The 19,285-nt window shown below is 60.1% G+C and overlaps 4 protein-coding genes across 4 annotated transcripts; 3 read left to right on the top strand and 1 right to left on the bottom strand.

Moving 5' to 3' along the window:
- Nucleotides 1–211: 211 nt before the first annotated feature.
- On the bottom strand, nucleotides 212–5,530 carry LOC133627314 (proline-rich protein HaeIII subfamily 1-like). Its single transcript, XM_062011970.1, has 2 exons — nucleotides 4,546–5,530; nucleotides 212–363 (listed from the first exon to the last, which is right to left on the bottom strand). The coding sequence occupies exons 1-2, from the start codon at nucleotides 5,528–5,530 to the stop codon at nucleotides 212–214; spliced, it is 1,137 nt and encodes a 378-aa protein (XP_061867954.1).
- A 302-nt stretch (nucleotides 5,531–5,832) lies between these two features.
- Nucleotides 5,833–6,210, top strand: CYSRT1 (cysteine rich tail 1). The gene has a single exon (XM_010203754.2). The coding sequence runs from the start codon at nucleotides 5,833–5,835 to the stop codon at nucleotides 6,208–6,210; it is 378 nt and encodes a 125-aa protein (XP_010202056.2).
- Nucleotides 6,211–11,282: 5,072 nt separating this feature from the next.
- Nucleotides 11,283–11,792, top strand: RNF224 (ring finger protein 224). The gene has a single exon (XM_062011260.1). The coding sequence runs from the start codon at nucleotides 11,283–11,285 to the stop codon at nucleotides 11,790–11,792; it is 510 nt and encodes a 169-aa protein (XP_061867244.1).
- Nucleotides 11,793–14,669: 2,877 nt separating this feature from the next.
- Nucleotides 14,670–18,277, top strand: LRRC26 (leucine rich repeat containing 26). The gene is made up of 3 exons (XM_062011969.1): nucleotides 14,670–14,674; nucleotides 14,943–15,616; nucleotides 16,500–18,277. Exons 1-3 carry the CDS (start codon nucleotides 14,670–14,672, stop codon nucleotides 16,754–16,756), a joined length of 936 nt encoding a protein of 311 aa, XP_061867953.1. The 3' UTR covers nucleotides 16,757–18,277.
- The last annotated feature ends 1,008 nt before the right edge of the window (nucleotides 18,278–19,285 follow it).

The following is a 19,285-nucleotide window of genomic DNA, read 5'->3' as shown; positions in this document are numbered from 1 at the left end:
GCAGGACATTGCTGTGCTGGCTGGAGGCTCTGCCTCAGCAGGGATCCTGCACATGGGTAGGACAGAGCTGTGGGGGGAGATTTTGGCACTGGAGGATGGCGTGAAGTGTGGTGCCCCAGCTCCACGCTTGCCTCCTGCTTCATTACTCCATGCAGGGGCAGCTTCCTGGTCCAGAGCCATTGGGAACATCCCACCCCCAGCCCCAAAGTGCTCAGCTGCTGGGAGGGGACGGGAAGGACTTGCTCTGGGCCAGGAAATCCTTGCTTTCTCCTCCAGCCGGGCCGCAGTGGGCAGCCACAATGCACGCTTCCCCCGCGCCGCTGCCAAGGCCCTGCGTGACCCGCGGCTGGACGGGCTGGGGAGCTGCAGGGGAGGGGGATGGAGGGTGAGTGCAGGAGGGTGATAAGGAAGCAGCTCCTCTGCTGGTTCCTGTGGCTGGGTGAGCCCGTGGAGAGGCAGGCAGCAGGCCAGGCCAGGCCACGCTGACCCCTGCGATGCCAGTTCTGTGCCAGCCTGGATGTTGAGTTATTTATCCAACTCTTTATCCTTGAAGGATGTAGCAACCTCCTGCCAGGGTAGAGCCAGGCTTCAACTGGAAAAGCTTTTGGCTCTACAGCTGCAGCTTAAGCATCCTCTGTGTATGCAGAGGAGCCCAAACATGGCCAGCGTTGCAAATGCACAGCTGCAGCGTTCTCACCCCTCGCAGCACAGCAGTGAGGAGAGTGGCCTCTCTCTAGTTTTTTTAGCACCTCCCTTGTGGTGAAAGGCTGAGGGAGCTGGGGCTCTGCAGCTTGGAGAAGAGGAGACTGAGGGGTGACCTCATTCATGGTTACAGATACATAAAGGATGGGTGTGAGGAGGCTGGAGCCAGGCTGTGCTCAGGGATGGCCAATGACAGGACAAGGGGCAACGGGCACAAGCTGGAATAGAAGAGGTTCCAAAGAAACACAAGAAAAAACTTCTTCCCTGTTGAGGTGAGGGAGCCCTGGCAGGGGCTGCCCAGATGGGCTGTGGAGGCTCCTTCTCTGGAGACATTCCAGCCCAGCTGGATGAGTCCCTGTGTGCCCTGCTCTAGGTGGTGCTGCTCTGGCAGGGGGGCTGCACTGGATGAGCTTTCCAGGTCCCTTCCGACCCTTGAGATTCTGTAACTCTGTGATTCTGTGATGGGTGCCCAGCACCTCTGTGTGTGACATGGCCCCTGTGCCCCATTGCATACAGCACCTGCTGCCTCTGCACAGCCTCATGGTGCTCCTGGCATCCCTGTCCCCCACTCCTGGGCCTGTGGGGTGGCTGGGGTGTCACATCAGGAGAGGGCTGCACACACAGGACAGAGCTGCTGTTGGATCCTGTTGGACCTGGGGAGCTATCAGCCTGTTCAGGGGATGTGCTGCAGGATGAGCAGCAGAGTCTCAGGAGCATTGCAGAGAAGCCTGTGCTGCCCCTCAGTGTGGAGCTGAATCCCAGAGCTGCTGCCAAGGGCAGGATCGGGCCCATTCCAGGAGAGGGGCCTGGCCCAGGGACCCCTGGCACATGCAGTCTGTGTGTTGACCCGAGTGCCATCCTGGCACCACAGGCAATCCCTCCCATCAAGCAGCTTTTGCAGGTCATTTCCAGACTCTGATTGGGCTTTAAAAGCTGCTGCCAGCCTTTGGAACACATCACTTTCCATGAGAGAGAACCAAGAGCTGATAAAACTCATGGCATGCCACAGGCAGACTGCCTGGAGACAAGCAGGGCTGTGACTCCACACAGGGACACCGGGCACATGTGGGTGCCAAGGCCTCGTGCAATGGGGTACAGCTGAGGGGCTGCCAGGTCATATTGAAACCCACCAGCCTGTGCCCATGTGCTGCATTGAAAGACAGGCTCAGCCCCAGGCCCCATGGGATGGGATGCTGAGTGCCTTGTGGTACCGACCCCGTGGGGTTCTCCATACAGATGCTCACCCCACTAATCCCTTGCACTTGCTGGGCTTGACAAACACTGAACAGCTCTGCCCTGCCCAGACTTTATAAGGTCTCTACCTCAGGGGTCTTCTGGGACAAGAGCTCTCTGTGTTGTCCCTGAGATCTCCAGCAGCCTGGAAAGGGGTGTCCCCTGATGGGTCCTGATGTGCCAGAACCTCCATCTCCTCCTCTTCCTTGTTCTCAGCATCTGTCAGAAGGAAGAAGACTCAGCTGTAACTTCTTCTAATGGACCACCTACACTGCTGGAGACCCCACCCCCATGGGAGTCACCCACAGCTGAGTCACCTTACCCATGAGGAGATAAATAAGCCCCAGGAGGGGCTAGAGCCTCAGCCCTGTTGGCAGTGTCCTCCCCAGCTTTGGTGTTTAGGTGCTTATCTGCTACATTGGAGAAAAGGGTCAAAACTCCCTGAGGCTGACAGAGCTGGGGAGCTTTGAGGAGGAAGGCATGGATGCTGCTGTCATCCTGAATCCCTCAGCCTCTGGGGACACCTTGCCTTCAGGCAGCAGCCCCCAGTTATTCTTTTTCCTTGCCAGAGGACCTGGGTTAACCCCATCCCCAGCCCTCGCTGCAGGACTGGGTCCAGGCACATCGCTGCTGCAGCCATGGGCAGCAGGAAAGGAGCTATTAAAAACACTGTTGGCCCCAGAACAAATTTGTCATCAGGAAATAGAGGCTGGCAAGGAGAATGCAGCCAGATCTGAACCAGGAGAGCAGCAGCAGAGGATGGAAGGGCTTTCCCAAGGCAAAACTGCAACCAGCCCTGCTGCTGTGAGCTGGAATCTGTGAGGAAGGAGGTTATCCTGCCTGTGAGATGGGGGCTGCCACGGTGAGATGCTGGGGAAGGGACTTCAGTGGGGTGGAGGTACTCCAGATTTACCCTAACACCCTGCTGTGTGGGGCTTGCAGTGCAGGGGATGCCCTTACCCCAAAAGGCTCAGAGGTGCTAAGGAGATGGGCTTCACTTCAGAGCATCTTTGGGAGATTGCAGGGTCTCATGGACCCCAGAGCCGAGCTCTACCTGACGTGCAGCTCCCTGCCAGCAGAGCTGCTTATGAACAGTGCTGCGTGTGGAAATCTGGAGCAAAAAAGCCGGAACGAGTAAGTCCTGAGGCGCTGAGAGGCAGAGGAACGGCACTGAGAGTGCCACAGCGACCTCCCCTGCGCGTGTGGGGATGTGCCGGCTTGGGCAGGCAGGGCTGGGGCTGCAGCAGGACACTCGCCAAGATGCTGCTGCCGGGCTTTTTTCATGCCTGCTTAGCAAAATATACGAGTTTTTTCCGAAAACGCCGGCAGTAGTGAGGCCCAGTGAGGGGATAGGGCTGCCGGGTCTCTCCTCTGGGTAACTCTGTGTGAGCAGAGCAGCCCCGGGAGTGTCTGTGCAGGGATCTGCAGCTTTCAAAGCACAGTCTGGGTGCTGTGGTGCCGGTGATGCACAGTGCATGCTCTGCTGCACCGCTCCTCTCAGTTCTGTGTGGGGAAACTGAGGCACGGACCTGCATGGGACCCCTCTCCCAACGCTAGAACTGGACAGCTCCAAATCAAATCTCTCTTCCATTCCCTTCACCTCCCAGGAGGTCACTGAGTCTCTTTGCTTAGGAAGCTGCAAGCCCAGCATCAGCCCATCACAGAAAGAGTGCTGCCAGGGATGGGCAGGGTCCTACTACCCACTGCAGTTCTGATTGCTCCATGGGTGCCAGAGGTGCAGCCTCCAGCTTGGCATAAGGCAGTGGTGGGCACTGCTGTTAGCAGGACCCGGCAGCCAGTGCACCCCCAGCCCTGAGTGCAGGTGAGAAATGCACCTTTCTGTGGCAATGGGTAGAAGGAAGCTCTGGGAAATGTAATTGAGCCCCAGGGAGGGTCCAGTTGGCATTTAGGGCACTCTCTGCCCTGCACCCAGCCCCAGACTGCCCTGGCCCCATGGCCATCACCACAACCCTGGGGCATTCAAGGATGGGTTTCTGTGTGGAACTGCTTGGTGGAAGATGTGGGGACTCTGAAAAAAAAAAACCCCAGTTGGGGGGGCTTGGTGATAGGAAGGGTGACATCAGCTGAGGGCATCACAGCTGTGTCACACAGCAGGGACCCAGTGGGAGCAGGGGATGTGTGGTGGTCCTATCCCACCCCATGGTATGCTCAGCCACCAGCCCAGGAGAGACTGGGGAACAGCCCAGTTACAGGACAGGGGCTGTGTCCCACACCCCGGGGTCAGGATACCTGGCTAGGCACAGGTTCCCAGCAAAACCGAGCCTGTCTCCAAGCACAGACGTGGTGCACTGGAGCCCCTGTCAGGGCTGGCTGTAGCCACGCAGCAGTAACAACCCTCCTCAGAAGCCCAAAGCCCTCCAGCCATCGGCCCTCGCAGGTGACACGCGGGGGACATGTGAGTGTCCTGCAGTGAAGCTGTGATGGTGCCGTGTTTCCCCAGGCCAGGCGGGCAGCATCTGCCAGTCCCCTGCAGCTTCCCCGGGGCCGTGGCACCCAGATGGGACGCCGGCGGGTGCCCGGTGCAGCCCCTCGGGGGGGCGGTGGGTCGGTGCCCGGTGCAGCCCCGCGGGTCAGGAGTGGGGTCGGTACCCGGTGCAGCCCCTTGGGGGTCGGTGGGTTGGTGCCCGGTGCAGCACCCCGGGGGGGCGGTGGGTCTGTGCCCGGTGCAGCCGCGCGGTCGGTGCGGGCTGTGGGTCGGTGCCCGGTGCAGCCCCTCGGGGGGGCGGTGGGTCGGTGCCCGGTGCAGCCCCCCGGGGGGGCGGTGGGTCGGTGCCCGATGCAGCCCCTCGGGGGGGCGGTGGGTCGGTGCCCGGTGCAGCCCCTCGGGGGGGCGGTGGGTCGGGGCTGGGGTTGGTGCAGCCCCTCGGGGGGGCGGTGGGTCGGTGCCCGGTGCAGCCCCTCGGGGGGGCGGTGGGTCGGTGCTCGGTGCAGCCGCGCGGTCGGTGCGGGCTGTGGGTCGGTGCCCGGTGCAGCCCCTCGGGGGGGCGGTGGGTCGGTGCCCGGTGCAGCCCCTCGGGGGGGCGGTGGGTCGGTGCCCGGTGCAGCCCCTCGGGGGGGCGGTGGGTCGGTGCTCGGTGCAGCCGCGCGGTCGGTGCGGGCTGTGGGTCGGTGCCCGGTGCAGCCCCTCGGGGGGGCGGTGGGTCGGTGCCCGGTGCAGCCCCTCGGGGAGGCGGCGGGTCGGTGCCCGGTGCAGCCGCGCGGTCGGTGCGGGCGGGGGGCCGGGGCCGGGGCCGGGCGGGGCGGTCGGGGCGGTCCGTGCAGGAGGAAGCGCGGGCGGTGCAGAGCGGTCCCGCAGCCGCCCGGAGCCGCGCGGTCGGTGAGTGCCGGGAGAGACCCGCTGCCCGCCCCCCGCCTCTGCCCGTCCCCCCTGCTCTTGTCCTGCTCTGTCCCGACCCCTTCTCCTTCTCCCGCCGCCTGTCCCGTCCGCTGCCTCTCTCCCTGCTGTCCCTGTCCTGTCCCCTCCTTCCTCTGTCTCTGCCTCGCTTTCACCCCGCACCGCCTTTCTCCCTCCTCCTCTCCCCGTGCCTGTCCCCCACCTCTGAGAGCTATCTGCCCCCAGAAGCTCCTGCCCCATCCCACTGCCCTAACGCACCATCTCCCCCCTCTCACCTCCCCCCACCCTGCCCACCCCCGTGTTCTACCTCCCCTCCTAGCTGAGCCATCAGGGCCACATGGGTCAAAGGTTGCATGTTGGGGTCCCCTGGGGCTGGCAGTTCCTGCACAGCTCAGCACCCTGCTCCCAAACCAGAGGATTCTGCTGGGGGTCCCTTCACTGTGCCACGAGTACAACCTCAGCACTGACACCTCCTATGGCCTGGGTTAGTGGAATATCTGTCTTGCAGGAGGCAGCAGGGTGTCCTGACAACGAGCAGAGGGATGGATCGTGGCATCAGCGTGGAGAACCCCTATGCCAGTGTCAGCATCCCACGAGAGCAGTTCCAGCAAAGCTTCATCACTCGCTACCTGAAGGACGAGCCCACCGTCATCGCCAACCCTGCGGCCGTGCCCACCTACAGCGAGGAGAAGCAGGCAGACCCCACTGGCAGCTGGAACAGCTCACCCATTTCCACAGAGAGGTCCTGGTCCCGTCCCTACAACCCCTATGCCAGCCTGAGGAATGGGGAATCGGCCAACTCCTTCTATACTGTCACCCTGGACAAGCCACCCAAGGGCCAGGAGCTGGGGACCGACGGGAGATGCAGCTGCTGCAAGTGCTGCCCCTGCTTCAGAAAGTGCTGCTGTGTTGTCTCCTAAGGGCTCTCACAGCTCCCACAGGATGTGCTGACCATGGGATGGGGTGAAGTGGCCCTGCAGGGACATGGCTGCCTGTCCTGGGCTCTCTGGGGAGCTGCCACAGTGCCTGGCAGAGCTGCAGCAGGGAAGTGGCACTCGCTGGACTCTACTGTTGCTTTATACCCATGAGCTCTGCAGCCAGATACACCAGTGATGGGCAGCTGCCAGGTCCTGAGAGCCCTGTGTGGGGAAGAAGGACAGGTCTTCCCTGCCCTGCTGAGGCCCAGGAGTGTTGGGGATGATGTGTGCCAACGCAGACACCACCAAGAAGTGCCTACACTGGTGATGAGGCAGCCCTTTGAGCCTGCAGTCCTGTACACTGAGCCTGCCAGTCTGCCTTTGCTGGGAAACCTTGAACTCTGGACAGGGTGCAGGTGTTGCCCACGTACCAGAGAGCAGGTTTGGATGATGACAGCCTTGTGTGCATGGCAGAGGAGGGCATTGTTGTCACTGTCTTGGAGTGGTGAGGAGGAGCCAAGGATATGCTCCCCACCGGGATGGGGACCCACCTCCTCAGAACTGAGCAGTGCCCCCCACCAACAGCATCAGGGGGATGCTGCAGTGCCCTGTGCCATACTCCAGCTGGGTACTGCTGCTTCTCACCACACTGCCCATGGGACAGAGGGAAGGAGACAGGGAGGACAGACAGACAGACAAATGTGGCAGAGGGCTGGGCAGTGCTCCAGGGCAGCACCCTGCAGCACAACATGGGTTAACATGAGTGTTAACATCCCAGTGCCAGGAACCCCCTGGCCCCATTTGGTTTCCCCTGCCGGGCTTGAGGGGTGCTGGGCACAACCCCTCACCCCATCTGCACTCCAGCTTGGGGCCAGCAGCAAGCTGGCACTGGGGCTGTCTGGGATGCAGATCCCCATTGTTCACCCCCTGCGACCCCCTGGGCATGGAGGAAAGGGAGCAAGGAGCCTGCTGGCGGCTTCAGGACGTGCTGGGGTGGCTCCAGACGGGGTTTTTGGCTGGGGCTGGCGCCGCCGACCTGGAACAAGCCGACAAAGGCGGCCGTTGTGCCGGCGTCCCACGGGCGGGTGCCCACGCTGCCAGGGCAGCTGCGTAAGCAGCGCGGCTGCTGCGGGAGCTGCCTGGGCTGCCAGGGCTTGGAAAGAGTCTCTGTGTGTGTGTGTGTGTGTTAGCAGATGACTTCAGGGTGCTGCAAATAAAACTTGAGCCATCTCCTCCCCTGCCAAGGTATGTCTCTTCCCTCCGCCCTGGGTTTTCCCGGCTGGGTTGTGTAAGGGCAGTGCAAAGGACACAGCTCTTTGTGCTCAAACCCAACCTTAACCATTGCACTGCCGGCTGCTGCAGCAGCAGAGGCACTGGCTCTGCTGTCAGCCTGGCCCCAGCTCTCTCCTCACCAGGTATTCCCAGTACAGCTTACTTCTGTCTGGCTGTGGATGCTGCTGGTGCTCAGCCCAACCCTGCCAAGCCTGACAGCTGTCCTGTCTTCTGGAAGAGAGATGCCAGCTTGTGGATGGGGGGTGAGGGGGGAAGGGTTGGTTCCTGGCTAGGCCAGCTGGGTGGGCTTTGTGGCACTGTCCTGGCTAGCTCTGACCTGCTGGGAGCCCACCAGTACTGCTGAAAGCTTGCCACTGCTTGGAGCCCACCACCACCAGCATCCCACCACCACCATGGAGACTGCACCAGAAGTGGGAGGCCACTGTTGCTGAGAGCTCCCCACCACCCAAAGCCTGGCAGTGCCCAGAAGCCCACCATCCTTGAAATCCCACCCACCTGGAGTGTCTGGGCGGGAGGAGCTGTGGTTTGGCAGAGGTGCAGGGCAAAACCCTCCTAATTTGCACCCCCTATCCCTTCCTGGCCTAGGTCCCAGGCTGGGGGGTGGCTGCGGGTGTGCAGGAGGATGTTGGCAGGGACAAAGCCCCACGCTGCTCTGCACAAGGAATGGCCTTGTTGGCCTGGGGCTGGCTGTGGGCAGTGTTGGCACAGGGTGGCAGATCCACCCATCCATGGCTGCGCACAACCTTGGCTGGGATGGAACCCGCAGAGGCTGCTCGGTGGCCCAGGGCTCTGATGTACCCTGTGGGCACAAACACAGTTTGGGAAGGGGAAACTGACCCCAAGGAGTGTGTGGCAGCTTTGGCAGAGCCCCGGGGCTGTGTGGCTCAGCAGGGGGATGTGGGGTGAGAGGTGTGCTGGCCTGGGCTGGGTAGGGGCTGACAGGATGTGGCATCTGCCAACAGTGCCATGTGTCACTGCTGCCCTTGGCTCTGCCCAACCTTGGGGCAACAGCAAACAAGCTGGGTGAGGTAGGGCAGAGTGCTGCCTGCCAGACACCTGGGCAATGATTAAGCTGAAGGCAGATGAAAGCTGAGGGTGTGAGCAGGGGAGGGCACAGGATGCAGCCCCAGACCTGGAGGGGCTCTGGGGGATATGGGCAGCTGTGTGCACAGTCCCATGGGTACTCCCAGGGATGTTTAATCTCTGAAGAGTGCTCAGTGTGGAGGGTTGTGTGGGTGATCTCCTGTGTCTGGAGTGTGGGTGGTGATGAACAGCTCTGGCTCGTCAGGATCAGACCTTTGCACTCCCCTGAGGCTGCCGCTCCCTGCCTTGCTGTGCCAAAGGTCCCTGCAGCGCTCAGGGATGAATCCTGGGAGCAGGAAAAGACATTGCCCACCCAAGCATGTCACCACTGATTGCAGATATGCCTTCCCCCTGCTTGTATTCGTCTGTTTCAGAAGGGCTGACAGAGCTCAGCTGGGGCTGAAGGCTGCTTTCAGGCACTGTGCCCCTCAGTGTCACCCTCAGTGTCACCCTGCATGCCTTGGAGGATGCACAGCCCATGTCAGCCAAGGTCCTACCCTGACCCCTGCCTACAGGGTGCAGGGCAGGTGAACTGCTGTACATGGCCTTGTACCAGGGGCAGAATTGGCCAAGGGCAGACGTGGCCAAGAGCAACTGGGCACAAACCCTTGATGGGACAAAACTGCTGGCATCTGGGAGGGGGGCACAAGGGCTGGTAGGCAGGAGCTGGGAGGGATAGGAGGACAGGCAGGGTGGGCTGTCTCTAGGCATGTGGCTTGGAGGGAGCATGCTGTGCCCATCCAGGCACCAGTTCTGCCCTGGCTACTGGCATTTGGGGTGTTGCTACCCACCCTGCAGGCAGGCAGGGTGCCAAGCTGCCAAGGCACAGAAGGAATCCCACAGGGCTGGTTCCTGATCCACCTGGGGCACATGGCCATTGCTCCTACCTTGGCCAAGATTGAGGTCCTTGACACAGCTCTTGTTTTCTAAACCCCCCAATTCTTGCTGCCCAAAGCTGCTGGAGACATGGCCTGAGGGCAGCTGAGATGTTTGGTAAGCAGGAAATGCTGGAGAGCACTGCCTGCATTGCTGCCTGCTCTGGCCTGGAACTGCTGTCCTGTCCTGCTCCCATTAAGAAATGCTGCTGGGTGTCCTGTCAGTCCTGCCCTGGCTCCAGGGTGTGCTTTTCTCCCCCAGGATCCTGGGTCCAATATCTGTCCCTCTATCACCCTCTCCCTTTTTGATCTTCCCCTGCTTGGTGCACTCTCCATGCAGAGACTATGGCATCTCTGCTGGACCAAAGGCTGTGCAGGGGGCTGGCAGCTTTGGGCACTGACTCAGCCAGCACCCTGCACTGTCCCCTCCCTGGGTCATGCACTGTCACCCCTTGCAGATGTCACCAAGGGGTGTTGGGCACTTTCCAGTCCCGTTGAGGAGCATCAGCCCTGGCATAGCTGAGGGTACCTCAGCCCCCAGTGCCAGAGCCTGAATCCCCAGCAAGAATAGCAGAGGTAGGTCCCAAATGTGTGAGTGCCTGTGGTCAGTCCCAGGCATGGGATGAGGACCACTATCCCACGCATGGGCACTGCCAGCCTGGAGGAACCTGGAGCCTTGCTCTGCCCTCCCACTCCAGTTGCAGCCATCCTGGACTACCAGGGGATGTATGGGCTGAAGGGTGATGGGATGTCTCCACTGCTCAACATCTGCCCACGTGTTCTTGGCCATGGAAGGTGGCTGATGATGTGGAAGACTCTGACACTGCTGCCCAGGTACAGCTGATGTCCAAGCCCTCTCTGTCCACAAGCCAAACCCAGAGCTCCTTGGCCTCAAAGGGATGGTCTCTTCTGCTAATGAAGCAGAGAGGGACAGTTAATGACTGCTCCTGGGGCTTAGATTTCAGAGGTCTTTGTTATCCAGGTGCTTGTAACTGAATCTCTCAGGCTTGGCTTCCCAGCAGCAGATCCAATAGCGTGCCAGTCCCTGAAAGGTGAGCCCCTTCCCACTGTCACAGCCACCAGCAGCCTCCGGGACCTGGCTGGGGAGCTGCTGGCAGCTCAGGCCCCTGATGCTTCCCACAGGACTGCCACAGCCCCCTGGCACAGCACAGCACAGCACAGCGCTTTTGCAACCTCCCCTGAGGCCTTGGGGGAGCATCTCAGGACAGGTAAGGATGGGGCAATTGGGAGGAGGGGAGGAGAGGGGTAGCTTTGTACACCAGAATTCTTGAGGTCACCCGTAGAGAATTGGGCCTCTGGGAGAGGTTGCAAATCTGCTGCTGCCAAACTGCACCTGAGATGAGGCTGGATCCTTCAGCTCCTCTCCATCCACCTGCATGCCCATCCCCTGCTGCTGACAGCCATCCCACAGCAGGCTGGCACAGCCACAGATTGTGGCACTGCCTCCTTCTCTGGTCAGTGCTCCCATCCAGCTGACACATTCCTGCCCACCCTGTATTCCTCACCAACCCAGAGCCCAGGCAGCCTGCTGAGGTCCAGTCCATCCCACCCTGATCCCCATGGGATGTAAGGAACATTCAGCAGAGCTCCCAGCAGAGGAGCACCAGGGAAAACGCCTCTTTCTTGGAGGCAGGCAGAGCCGTCTGTAGTGGCAGGTGGGCAGAGGCAGCGCTGCTGGGCACCGAGCCTGATCCCCTGGGAGCCCACCACGCGGAGCTGGCCTCATCTCCCACTCAGATGCACTCAGAGGTGCCATCCCACACTGGGGCTGTGGCTGTCACGGCTCCTCTTGCCCTCCCCAGCATGTCCCAGGCCGGTGGCAGCCCCCGTGCAGAGGACGTGGGGCTGCTTGTGGGGGCACAGACGCAGCCCCTGAGCCGGGGCAGCCAGCGCCCCGAGTGCATCATCTGCTACTCGTCCTACGACCTGAGCAGCCGGCTGCCACGCCGCCTCTACTGCGGCCATACCTTCTGCCAAGCCTGCCTGAAGCGCCTGGACGCCGTGGCCAACGAGCAGCGCTGGATCCCCTGCCCGCAGTGCCGCCAAAACACGCCAACACCGCGCGCCGGCGTCGCCATGCTCGACCTCGACCTGCCGACCTTCCTGGTGGTCAAGGCTGACAGGGAGCAGCGTCCCCGGCTGCCCGGCGGCTCTCAGCCCGAGCCGGGCACCAAGGGCTGCTGCAAGGAGCAGGCTGTGACCCAGCAGCCGGCCGGGCTGTGCCAAGACTCGGTGCCTCCGGCGTCGTTCCCCCGGCGCGGCTGCTGCCGGCCCTGCCTGTGCTGCGGGGTCACGGCGGCCTTCGAGAGCTGAGCGTGAGGAGGGGGCTGCTGGTGGGCTGCAAGGCGGCTGAGCTGCTGGGGTGCAGTCTGGGGTCGTTTCTGGAGACCCCACACCTGTATGTGCATGATGAGGCTGTGCTGGCAGCCTGGGAAGGGCTTTGACCTGCTCAGGGCTTGTTGTGCATCCTGCTGGGATTTGGGGTGCAATGGGGGGGGAAGGTGCTCATCCCCTCATCCCACCCCTCTGACAACTCAGAAACCTGCTTCAGCCATCGTGGATGTCCCCTCTTCCATATTTGTGGCTCTCAGCAGGGACACCCCAGCTGAGCATCCCCCAGGCAGGGGACAAGGGACTCAGCACAGTGACTCAGTGATGCTCTGGGGAGCATGTGGCACCCGAAAGGTTCACCCCTATTAAACAACTCTCAGTTGGCCCTGCTGGGCTGAATGTCCTGGTTGTATTTGTCAGCAAGCCTGGGGGTAGCCCTGGGGCAAGCCCTGCCAGTGGAGGGGGCAGGCTGGGAGGAGCGACCTGTCCTGCCAGATTGCTCTCCTCTAGGTGTTTGCTCTGTTGGCCGTTTGCATTGAGGAATGTGAGTGTTGGAGTAGCTGGACAGTTGTAATTGAGGATGACACATTTGTTAGGAGTCTCTTTGGATTTATCTGTCCACCACTTAACTTTGTTCCAGTACAGGAGGAGAGCTGAGCCCATGGGAGCTCCTGCCTGCCCCTGTGCAGCTGGGGGCAGGTGTACAGAGGCCAAATGAGGAGGACTGGAGTGTACCAGGGTGACACCAATCGAGTCTTTGGGCAGGGCTCAGTGTTGCCTGGGTAGTTCTTGTGTTCCTTCCCCAAACCCCATTTGCTGTACCTATTTCCCATGTGGTTTATGAGCTCTTGCAATATCCCAGCATCAGGCACAGCCTGGGGCTCAGCAGGGACTCCGGCCAGCCATTGATGGTCCTGTGTCCCCAGGCAGTCCCGGGGCCAGCAGTGGTCCCGTGTCCCCGGGCAGCCCCGGTGCTTGCAGAGTTCTGCCGCTTGGTGTCATCTGCCATAAACGAGTCACGGCTGAGCTGTTCCCGCTGGGTGCAGCCCCGGGAGCAGCGGCCCCGGGAGCGGGGCCACCAGGGATGGATGCCCCAGGACAGAGGTGCCCGGGGGGAACAGCAGAGGGATGGTGTAGGGACTCCATCGAGTGGGCATCTGCCAGCCTCGGGTCTTTAATTACATGGAAACATGCAATAAATTGAAGCCTTCGAGAATGAGATAAAAGCTGACATAGAGTCTTACCTGCCCTCTACCTTCATTTCTCCCCAAATACTTCACAGTAGGTGGTGGGAAGAGTCTGGGAAGGGTCCATCCCAGCCCAGTACAAAGGTGCCAGCAGGACTCTGTGCTCAGCCTGGCACCTTAGGTCCCAGCTTCTTGATGGCAAAGGGTGACAAAGGCCCACAGCAGCCTGTCCCTATGCCTGGGTCTTTGCCTTCATGTTCCCACCTCTGCTCCCTGACATCCCCCCACACCAGCACCAAGCCACGGAGCCTGGCCCTTAGCATATGCTTCTGTGCATGTCACTGCTGTCCCCAGCCAGTCTCTGAAGCAGTTTCTATCTGCCTCTCCATCACTTTGCTGTGGGAGCAGGTTTGGTGTGCTGGGCACGCTGAGTTACCTTGGCCCCAGCTCTCTTGCCATGTGCCATGGGGTTGTGCACTGGGACGACAGCGAGGGGCTGTGGAGGGGCTGAGATGGATTTGCAGCCTCCTGGCCTATCTGAGCACAAAAGCTGCAAATGGCCTTGCTTTTAATTGTTGGTTGGGTTTTTTTTCCATGTGATTTTTGTACCTTTTCCTGTTCCGAGGTGGCTGCAGGCAATGGATGACACAGTCCCTGAGGGGGAAAAGCATCTTGGGACAGGGCTCCCTAAAAATCCAGGTTCTCATACAGCCCACAGCTGCTGACAGGATGCTGCAACTCATCATTGCTCTGGGTTTGTGCCCTGCTCCAGGGCTGGGCTGGGCTGGAGGGTTCATCTGAATTATTTCCAGATGGGGATTAATGCTGCAAACTGAGTTTGCTGCAGGATAGATAAACAAACCAAAGCTCCTCTGGATGCTATTAATAAACCTCCTGTCTGCTGCTTCTGCCCCAGATTTGGGAACATCCCAGTCCTGGCCTATGGGGACACAGGCATGTGCTGCCTTTCTCCTTGGCCATGGGGCAGAGGTGACAGGAATTCCTCTGGGACGGTGACTGCCAGGGTCCTAAATGGGACAGGAGTTGTGAGGGTGTGAGTGGAGGTCAGTGGCTCTGCTTGAGGTCCCCACTCTGGCCTGTGGGCTGGATGAGATGCTGCTGGCCACGTCCTTCATCCTGTGGTGCCTGCTGAGCTCTGCCAAGGACAGTGTGTGTGCTGGGAGGTGACACCTTTTCTCTCCAGCTTTCTGCTGCAGGGATTCAGGCAGCTTTGCAACTGCAGCAGGATTAAACAGGGTGGAGGCAGACTTTGAGCCCTCTCGAGCCAGTGCTGCCATGCTGGGGCAAGGATAAACAAGTTTTGGATGGCTGCTCACCTTTCCTATGCCTTCTCATGTGATATCCCCCAGTGTGCACACGTGTGATCCTGATGAGAAGGAGGAGGGTGGCTCATGGGACTTGCATCCCAACCTCCTCATTTTGGCACAGCTTGTGGCCTCCTGCCAGGGGCAAACAGAGTCTGGCCAAGGGCTGTGCTCAGTGAGGTAGCCCATGGCTCCTTGTAGAGCTCCCCATGGATGACCTCTGGGCATGGTGAGCCAGAGACCAATTAGATCTGCTGATGATATGATTTCAGCTTTGTCCCAACTCAGCCAGCTATGGGTGTCCTAGGTCCTCTGTCCACAACTGGTGAGCAGTACACCCATGGGGAATGCCGTATGGGGACGATGGAGGCCAAGAGATGGTTTTAGTGGGTTTACTTTTCCCATGTCTCCAGCCTGCAGCGCACACAAGCAGTTAATGCCAGGCCACGCAGGGCTGGCTGCTTACCTGGCTGGAGCGGTGCCTGGCAGAGGGAGGGACGAGGGCACGGCTCTGCACCTTGCCAGGGCAGGCATCACTGCAAAAATATTTGCTGAAAAAAGTACAGCTCCACCCCGAGGAAAAACTGGGTCTGGGAGTGCAGCTTGTGCTGGATTTGCAGCGGGAGGGTGGCAGCGAGAGGGGAACTGTGGGTGCCGGGCAGGGCTGGGCGGCTGGGCACTCGGGATCCTGGCTGTGGGGGAAGCCTGGCACAGGAGGCTCTGGAGCTGTCCCCACGTGGGTGTGTGGCCATGGGCTGCTGGAGGGGCCCGTGGGCAGTGCTGGGCTGCCTGCTGCTGCTGCACCTGCAGCCCGTGCCCGCCTGCCCGGGCGCCTGCCGCTGTGCCGCGGGGGAGGTGGACTGCAGCGAGCACGGCCTGAGCGAGGTGCCCTACGGCCTGGAGCCCAACACCAGCACCCTGTGGCTGGGCTACAACTTCATCACTGTGCTGGGCCCGCTCTCCTTCCCTCCCCTGCCAGTGCTGCTGCTGCTCAGCCTGCCCCACAACCGCCTGGAGCTGCTGCACGAGCAGGCTCTGGAGGGGCTCAGGGCGCTGCAGGAGCTGGACCTCAGCAACAACCAGTTAACCACGCTGGCACCTGAAACCTTCCTGCCTCTCACCAGCCTGGTGATGCTCAACCTGGGTGGCAACAGGCTGGGGAAGCTGGATCCTGGGGTATTGCATGCCTTGCCCCAGCTCCGAGCCCTCCTGCTGCAGGACAACCCCTGGGTGTGCAGCTGCAGCGTCCTGCCGCTCTGGCGCTGGCTCAGCCACAACAGGGAAAAAGTGCGAGGTGAGTGCCTGGAGCACCGTGTTCCCCAACCCCTCCATGCTGGGCTGGTCACTTCCTCGGGGCTGACCAGCACCCTATCTGCCAGCTGGCCATGGGCTTGCATGATGGGTGCCCATGGGGGTATGCCAGGTTCCTCAGGACCTGGCCTCAGGCCATGGCAGCTCCTGTGTCTACTTGGGTGGATGCATCCTGGGGTCTGGTACCTGGTGCCCACCTTGCTCCCCAGCAGGGATTACCTGGAGGAGGGCTGGGCAATGTCCCAACAGCAGACACCCAGCACCATCCCTGGCAGTGGCACCAGGCCTGCCACGTTGAGGGCAAGGTGTGCTGGGCAGTGGGCACTTGAAGGGATAAGAAGAACCTGTGTATCAGGGTAACCCATCCGTGACTCAGCGCCCTCAGCTCAATTCACACAGGGATCTGGTGAACCCTGGTGACCACAGCTCTGCCAGCAAGATCCCTCCCTCCTCTGCCACTCACTCCTGCTTGTTCCCACTGTGGTTGTGCTCCTGTCACTCGTGCTGGCTGTATCTGCTGTGGCATCTCCAGAGTGGCTGTCACTGTCCCCCACGCCTGTCCCCTGGGACAAGGCACAACACCTTGCCTGCCCTATCTACTGTCCTGCCCCAAGCCTGTTTTGCAGTCGCCTTCCAGCACTCTGCCTGTCTCCCAATCCCATCTCACCCTCCTCCCCAGGGTGCAGGATATAGATAAGCTTTGAGCCCTCTGCTCCCTGGCTTTGTACTCTGTCCTGGGTGGTCTTGGGGAACCTGGCCTCTGGCCTCCCACCTTGGGCCCATCTGTCCCGTATGGACCAGCCATCCCCTCTGTCCTGGACACCTTCCTGTCCCAGCTGCCTGTCAGCACTGCTTTTCTCTTCCAGTGAAGAGTTTGATCCTGTGCAGAGTCCCAGAGCAGCTGAACAATTACCCGATCATGGCCTTCGGGAACGAGTCCTTCAGGCGATGCCAGGAGGCCTCGCTGCCTGCCCAGCAGTACATCACCTTCCTGATCATTGGACCCTTCTCCTTCATGGCCAGTATCTTCTTCTGCACCTTCGTGGGCTCCATCACAGTTGCCTTCCACAACCTGCGCAGGGAACCTCACTTCTACAGGAGACCCCACATCTGCAGGGGCTGAGGTGGGGCTCACCCCCTGAGGCAGGGTGACCAGGCTTTAACCAGTCTAAGCCTCTCTAGACTCTAGAGCTGTCTACACCCTGCTGTTGCAAACATTTCCATGTGGACCTGGAAAAGGATGCTCTGTTCCTGGAAATTGCTTCTCCAGAGGATGCTCTGTTCCTGGAAGTTCCTCCTAGAGTCCTCCAAGACAATGCCATGCTCCCTCTGCCTTGCTGCTGGGGGAAGCAACCTCCAGCTCAGCCCTGCTAGGGGGCACAGTCTGGCTGCAGCTGCTCTCAGTGTTTTGGGAGGCTCCCCCCAGGCCCCCCTCTGACCTGCACAGCCCCTTTCCTGGGGCAGGAGGCAGCTGATCCTTCTCCTCCAGCTCACCCTGTCCTGCTCCTTCTGCTGCCCAGAGCCCTCAGGGTACATTTCAGGATGCATAGGATGCCTCTGTGTGCCTTTTGATGTGTCCTGAGAGCCTGCATATCCCTCTGGGTGCCTTTGAATGCACCTCAGGAGCCTCTGTTTGCCTTTTTGCTGCAGTGCAGGAGCCTCTGCATGCCTCTCTGCTTGTCACAAAACCCTCCTTGGCCATTTTGGTGCTCCCAGCACCTTCCACGTGCCATTTAGTGGCCCCATCAGCCTGAAGGTGCCCTTCTGTGCCCTTGAGACCTCTTGACTTTGCTTTTCATGCATCCACATGCCATCCATTAGGCTCTCTGTATGCTGACAGACATTGATTTGCCTTTTAACGTGTCCCAGAGCTCTCCATATGCCTTCTGTTGCACCTGAAGATCTCTGGGTGCCTTTGGAGCACTCCAGGGCCTCCACAGGACTTTCACAAATCCCAGAGCCCTCTGTGTGCTGCCCAAGGACAGGGCAGGTTGCAAAATACGTCTTTCAATAGTTTGTTGGGTATTTTTCTTCCCTGGTGTCAAGGCTGCTAGTGCTAAGAAGGCTCAGCCAACAACCAAGACCTAGGGTGAGGCTGGAGTTTAGGGCGAGGGCTGGAAGGAAACAGAGCCTCGAGCTCTCACTGATATGGTTTGGCAAAGAGGCTGCACAATGTTTCCTGAGGCTAAAGCTCATCCAAGGCCAAGGTCTGGGATTAGCTCAGTGATGGGAGTGGAGATAAAAGAGCCCTTGTGAGTTTACAGCACAGAGCCTGCGGCTCTTGTTGCTGCCACTCCCCCTGTCACCTTTGAAGAGGAGCAGGGGCTGGCTCTGCGCTTCCTTGCCCTGCTGCCTCCTGCCCTTTCCTGAAGAGATGCTTCTCCTCTGTATTGCATGGAAATGCTGGGGGAGATGGCCTGGAAGGAGCTGGAGCTGTGCTTCAGAGGAAAACACAAGTTGGAATGACAAAAACATCTCTCAAGAAGGAGCCCTTTCTGGCAGGAGTTCTTACCCAGCGCGAGGTGGTAAGAGCCATGATGTGAAGATTGTGGCCACCAGCCTCCCCCTGTTCACTCAACCTCATGCAAGAGCTGCAGGACAAGCCAGGGATGGGACAGGGGTCAGTGCATCCTTTGGCAAGCTCTTGGCAAAGGTTAAGTAAATCTTGCAGAGAATAAAACAAACGTCACCTGGGATGTGACTTGCTCTCATTTTTATTTTCAAGAGAGAAACAACCCCAGCATGTTGCCACAGTGCTCAGTGCCCACTCAGCTGTGCCCATGGTGCCTCTCCCCAGTGAGAGGGTGGAAACAGCAGCTCCTCCAGTGCTACCAGCCCTGCCTCTGGGATGGCTGCAAGACCTCTGCCAATACCAGCCCCTTGCACTGCACCTTTCCAGGAGTGAGCCCAGTTCTCCCAGACCCTCTCTAGCACTTGGTCCTTGCTGAGGAGCCCTGGGCTTCCCATTTGGAGCTAGGACATCACTTGTGATCGTGCACAGCGCCCTGAGCCCTGCTCCTCCTCCCAGACTGTCCTGAGGGCTGAGACCCCCATGGAGGTTGGGCTGGTGATCTCAGCATGCTGTGAATGGGTGATGTTGCTTCAGTCCAGTCCAGGGAAGCTGCCTCTCTGCTTTGCAAACTGAGGAACCTCCCTACACGCATGCTGATGTGCGGGGGCTTCCCCAGCTGCCTTCACCCCTGTCCTCAAGGCCTGTCCCACCAGCATGGGCAGCACAGCAGTGGCACAGCACCTTGTTCTCCTGGATTGAGGTGGATGAGACCCAGCTGGCATGGTGCTGGCATTTGGTCAGTGGCAGGCCGTCCCCAGCCCCTGCTGCCAGGCCTGTTCCCACATCAGCCCCACATCCCAGAATGGGGATGTCCTTTCCCTCCAGGTTTTCCCTGCAGCTCCTGGCCTTCCTTCCTGCTGGCTTCTCCATCCCTCCCCATCCCTCCACCTTCTAGTGTTTGCAAACCCTGTAGTGGTACTGGGTGAGGCTCTGATTCAGCACAGGGTTCCCTGCCAGCTTTGCCAGGAGGCAGAGATGGAAAAAGGCACATGGCACTGGAATAAACCACTTCATGATCCAGTGTAGACTTTACTGAGCTCTTGCAAAAACTTGGTATTAATGTTACATTGACATATAAAG

Source organism: Colius striatus, chromosome 19 (genome assembly GCF_028858725.1).
Source record: "Colius striatus isolate bColStr4 chromosome 19, bColStr4.1.hap1, whole genome shotgun sequence".
NCBI lineage: Eukaryota > Metazoa > Chordata > Aves > Coliiformes > Coliidae > Colius > Colius striatus.
This window is presented reverse-complemented; position numbering and strand designations above follow the sequence as displayed.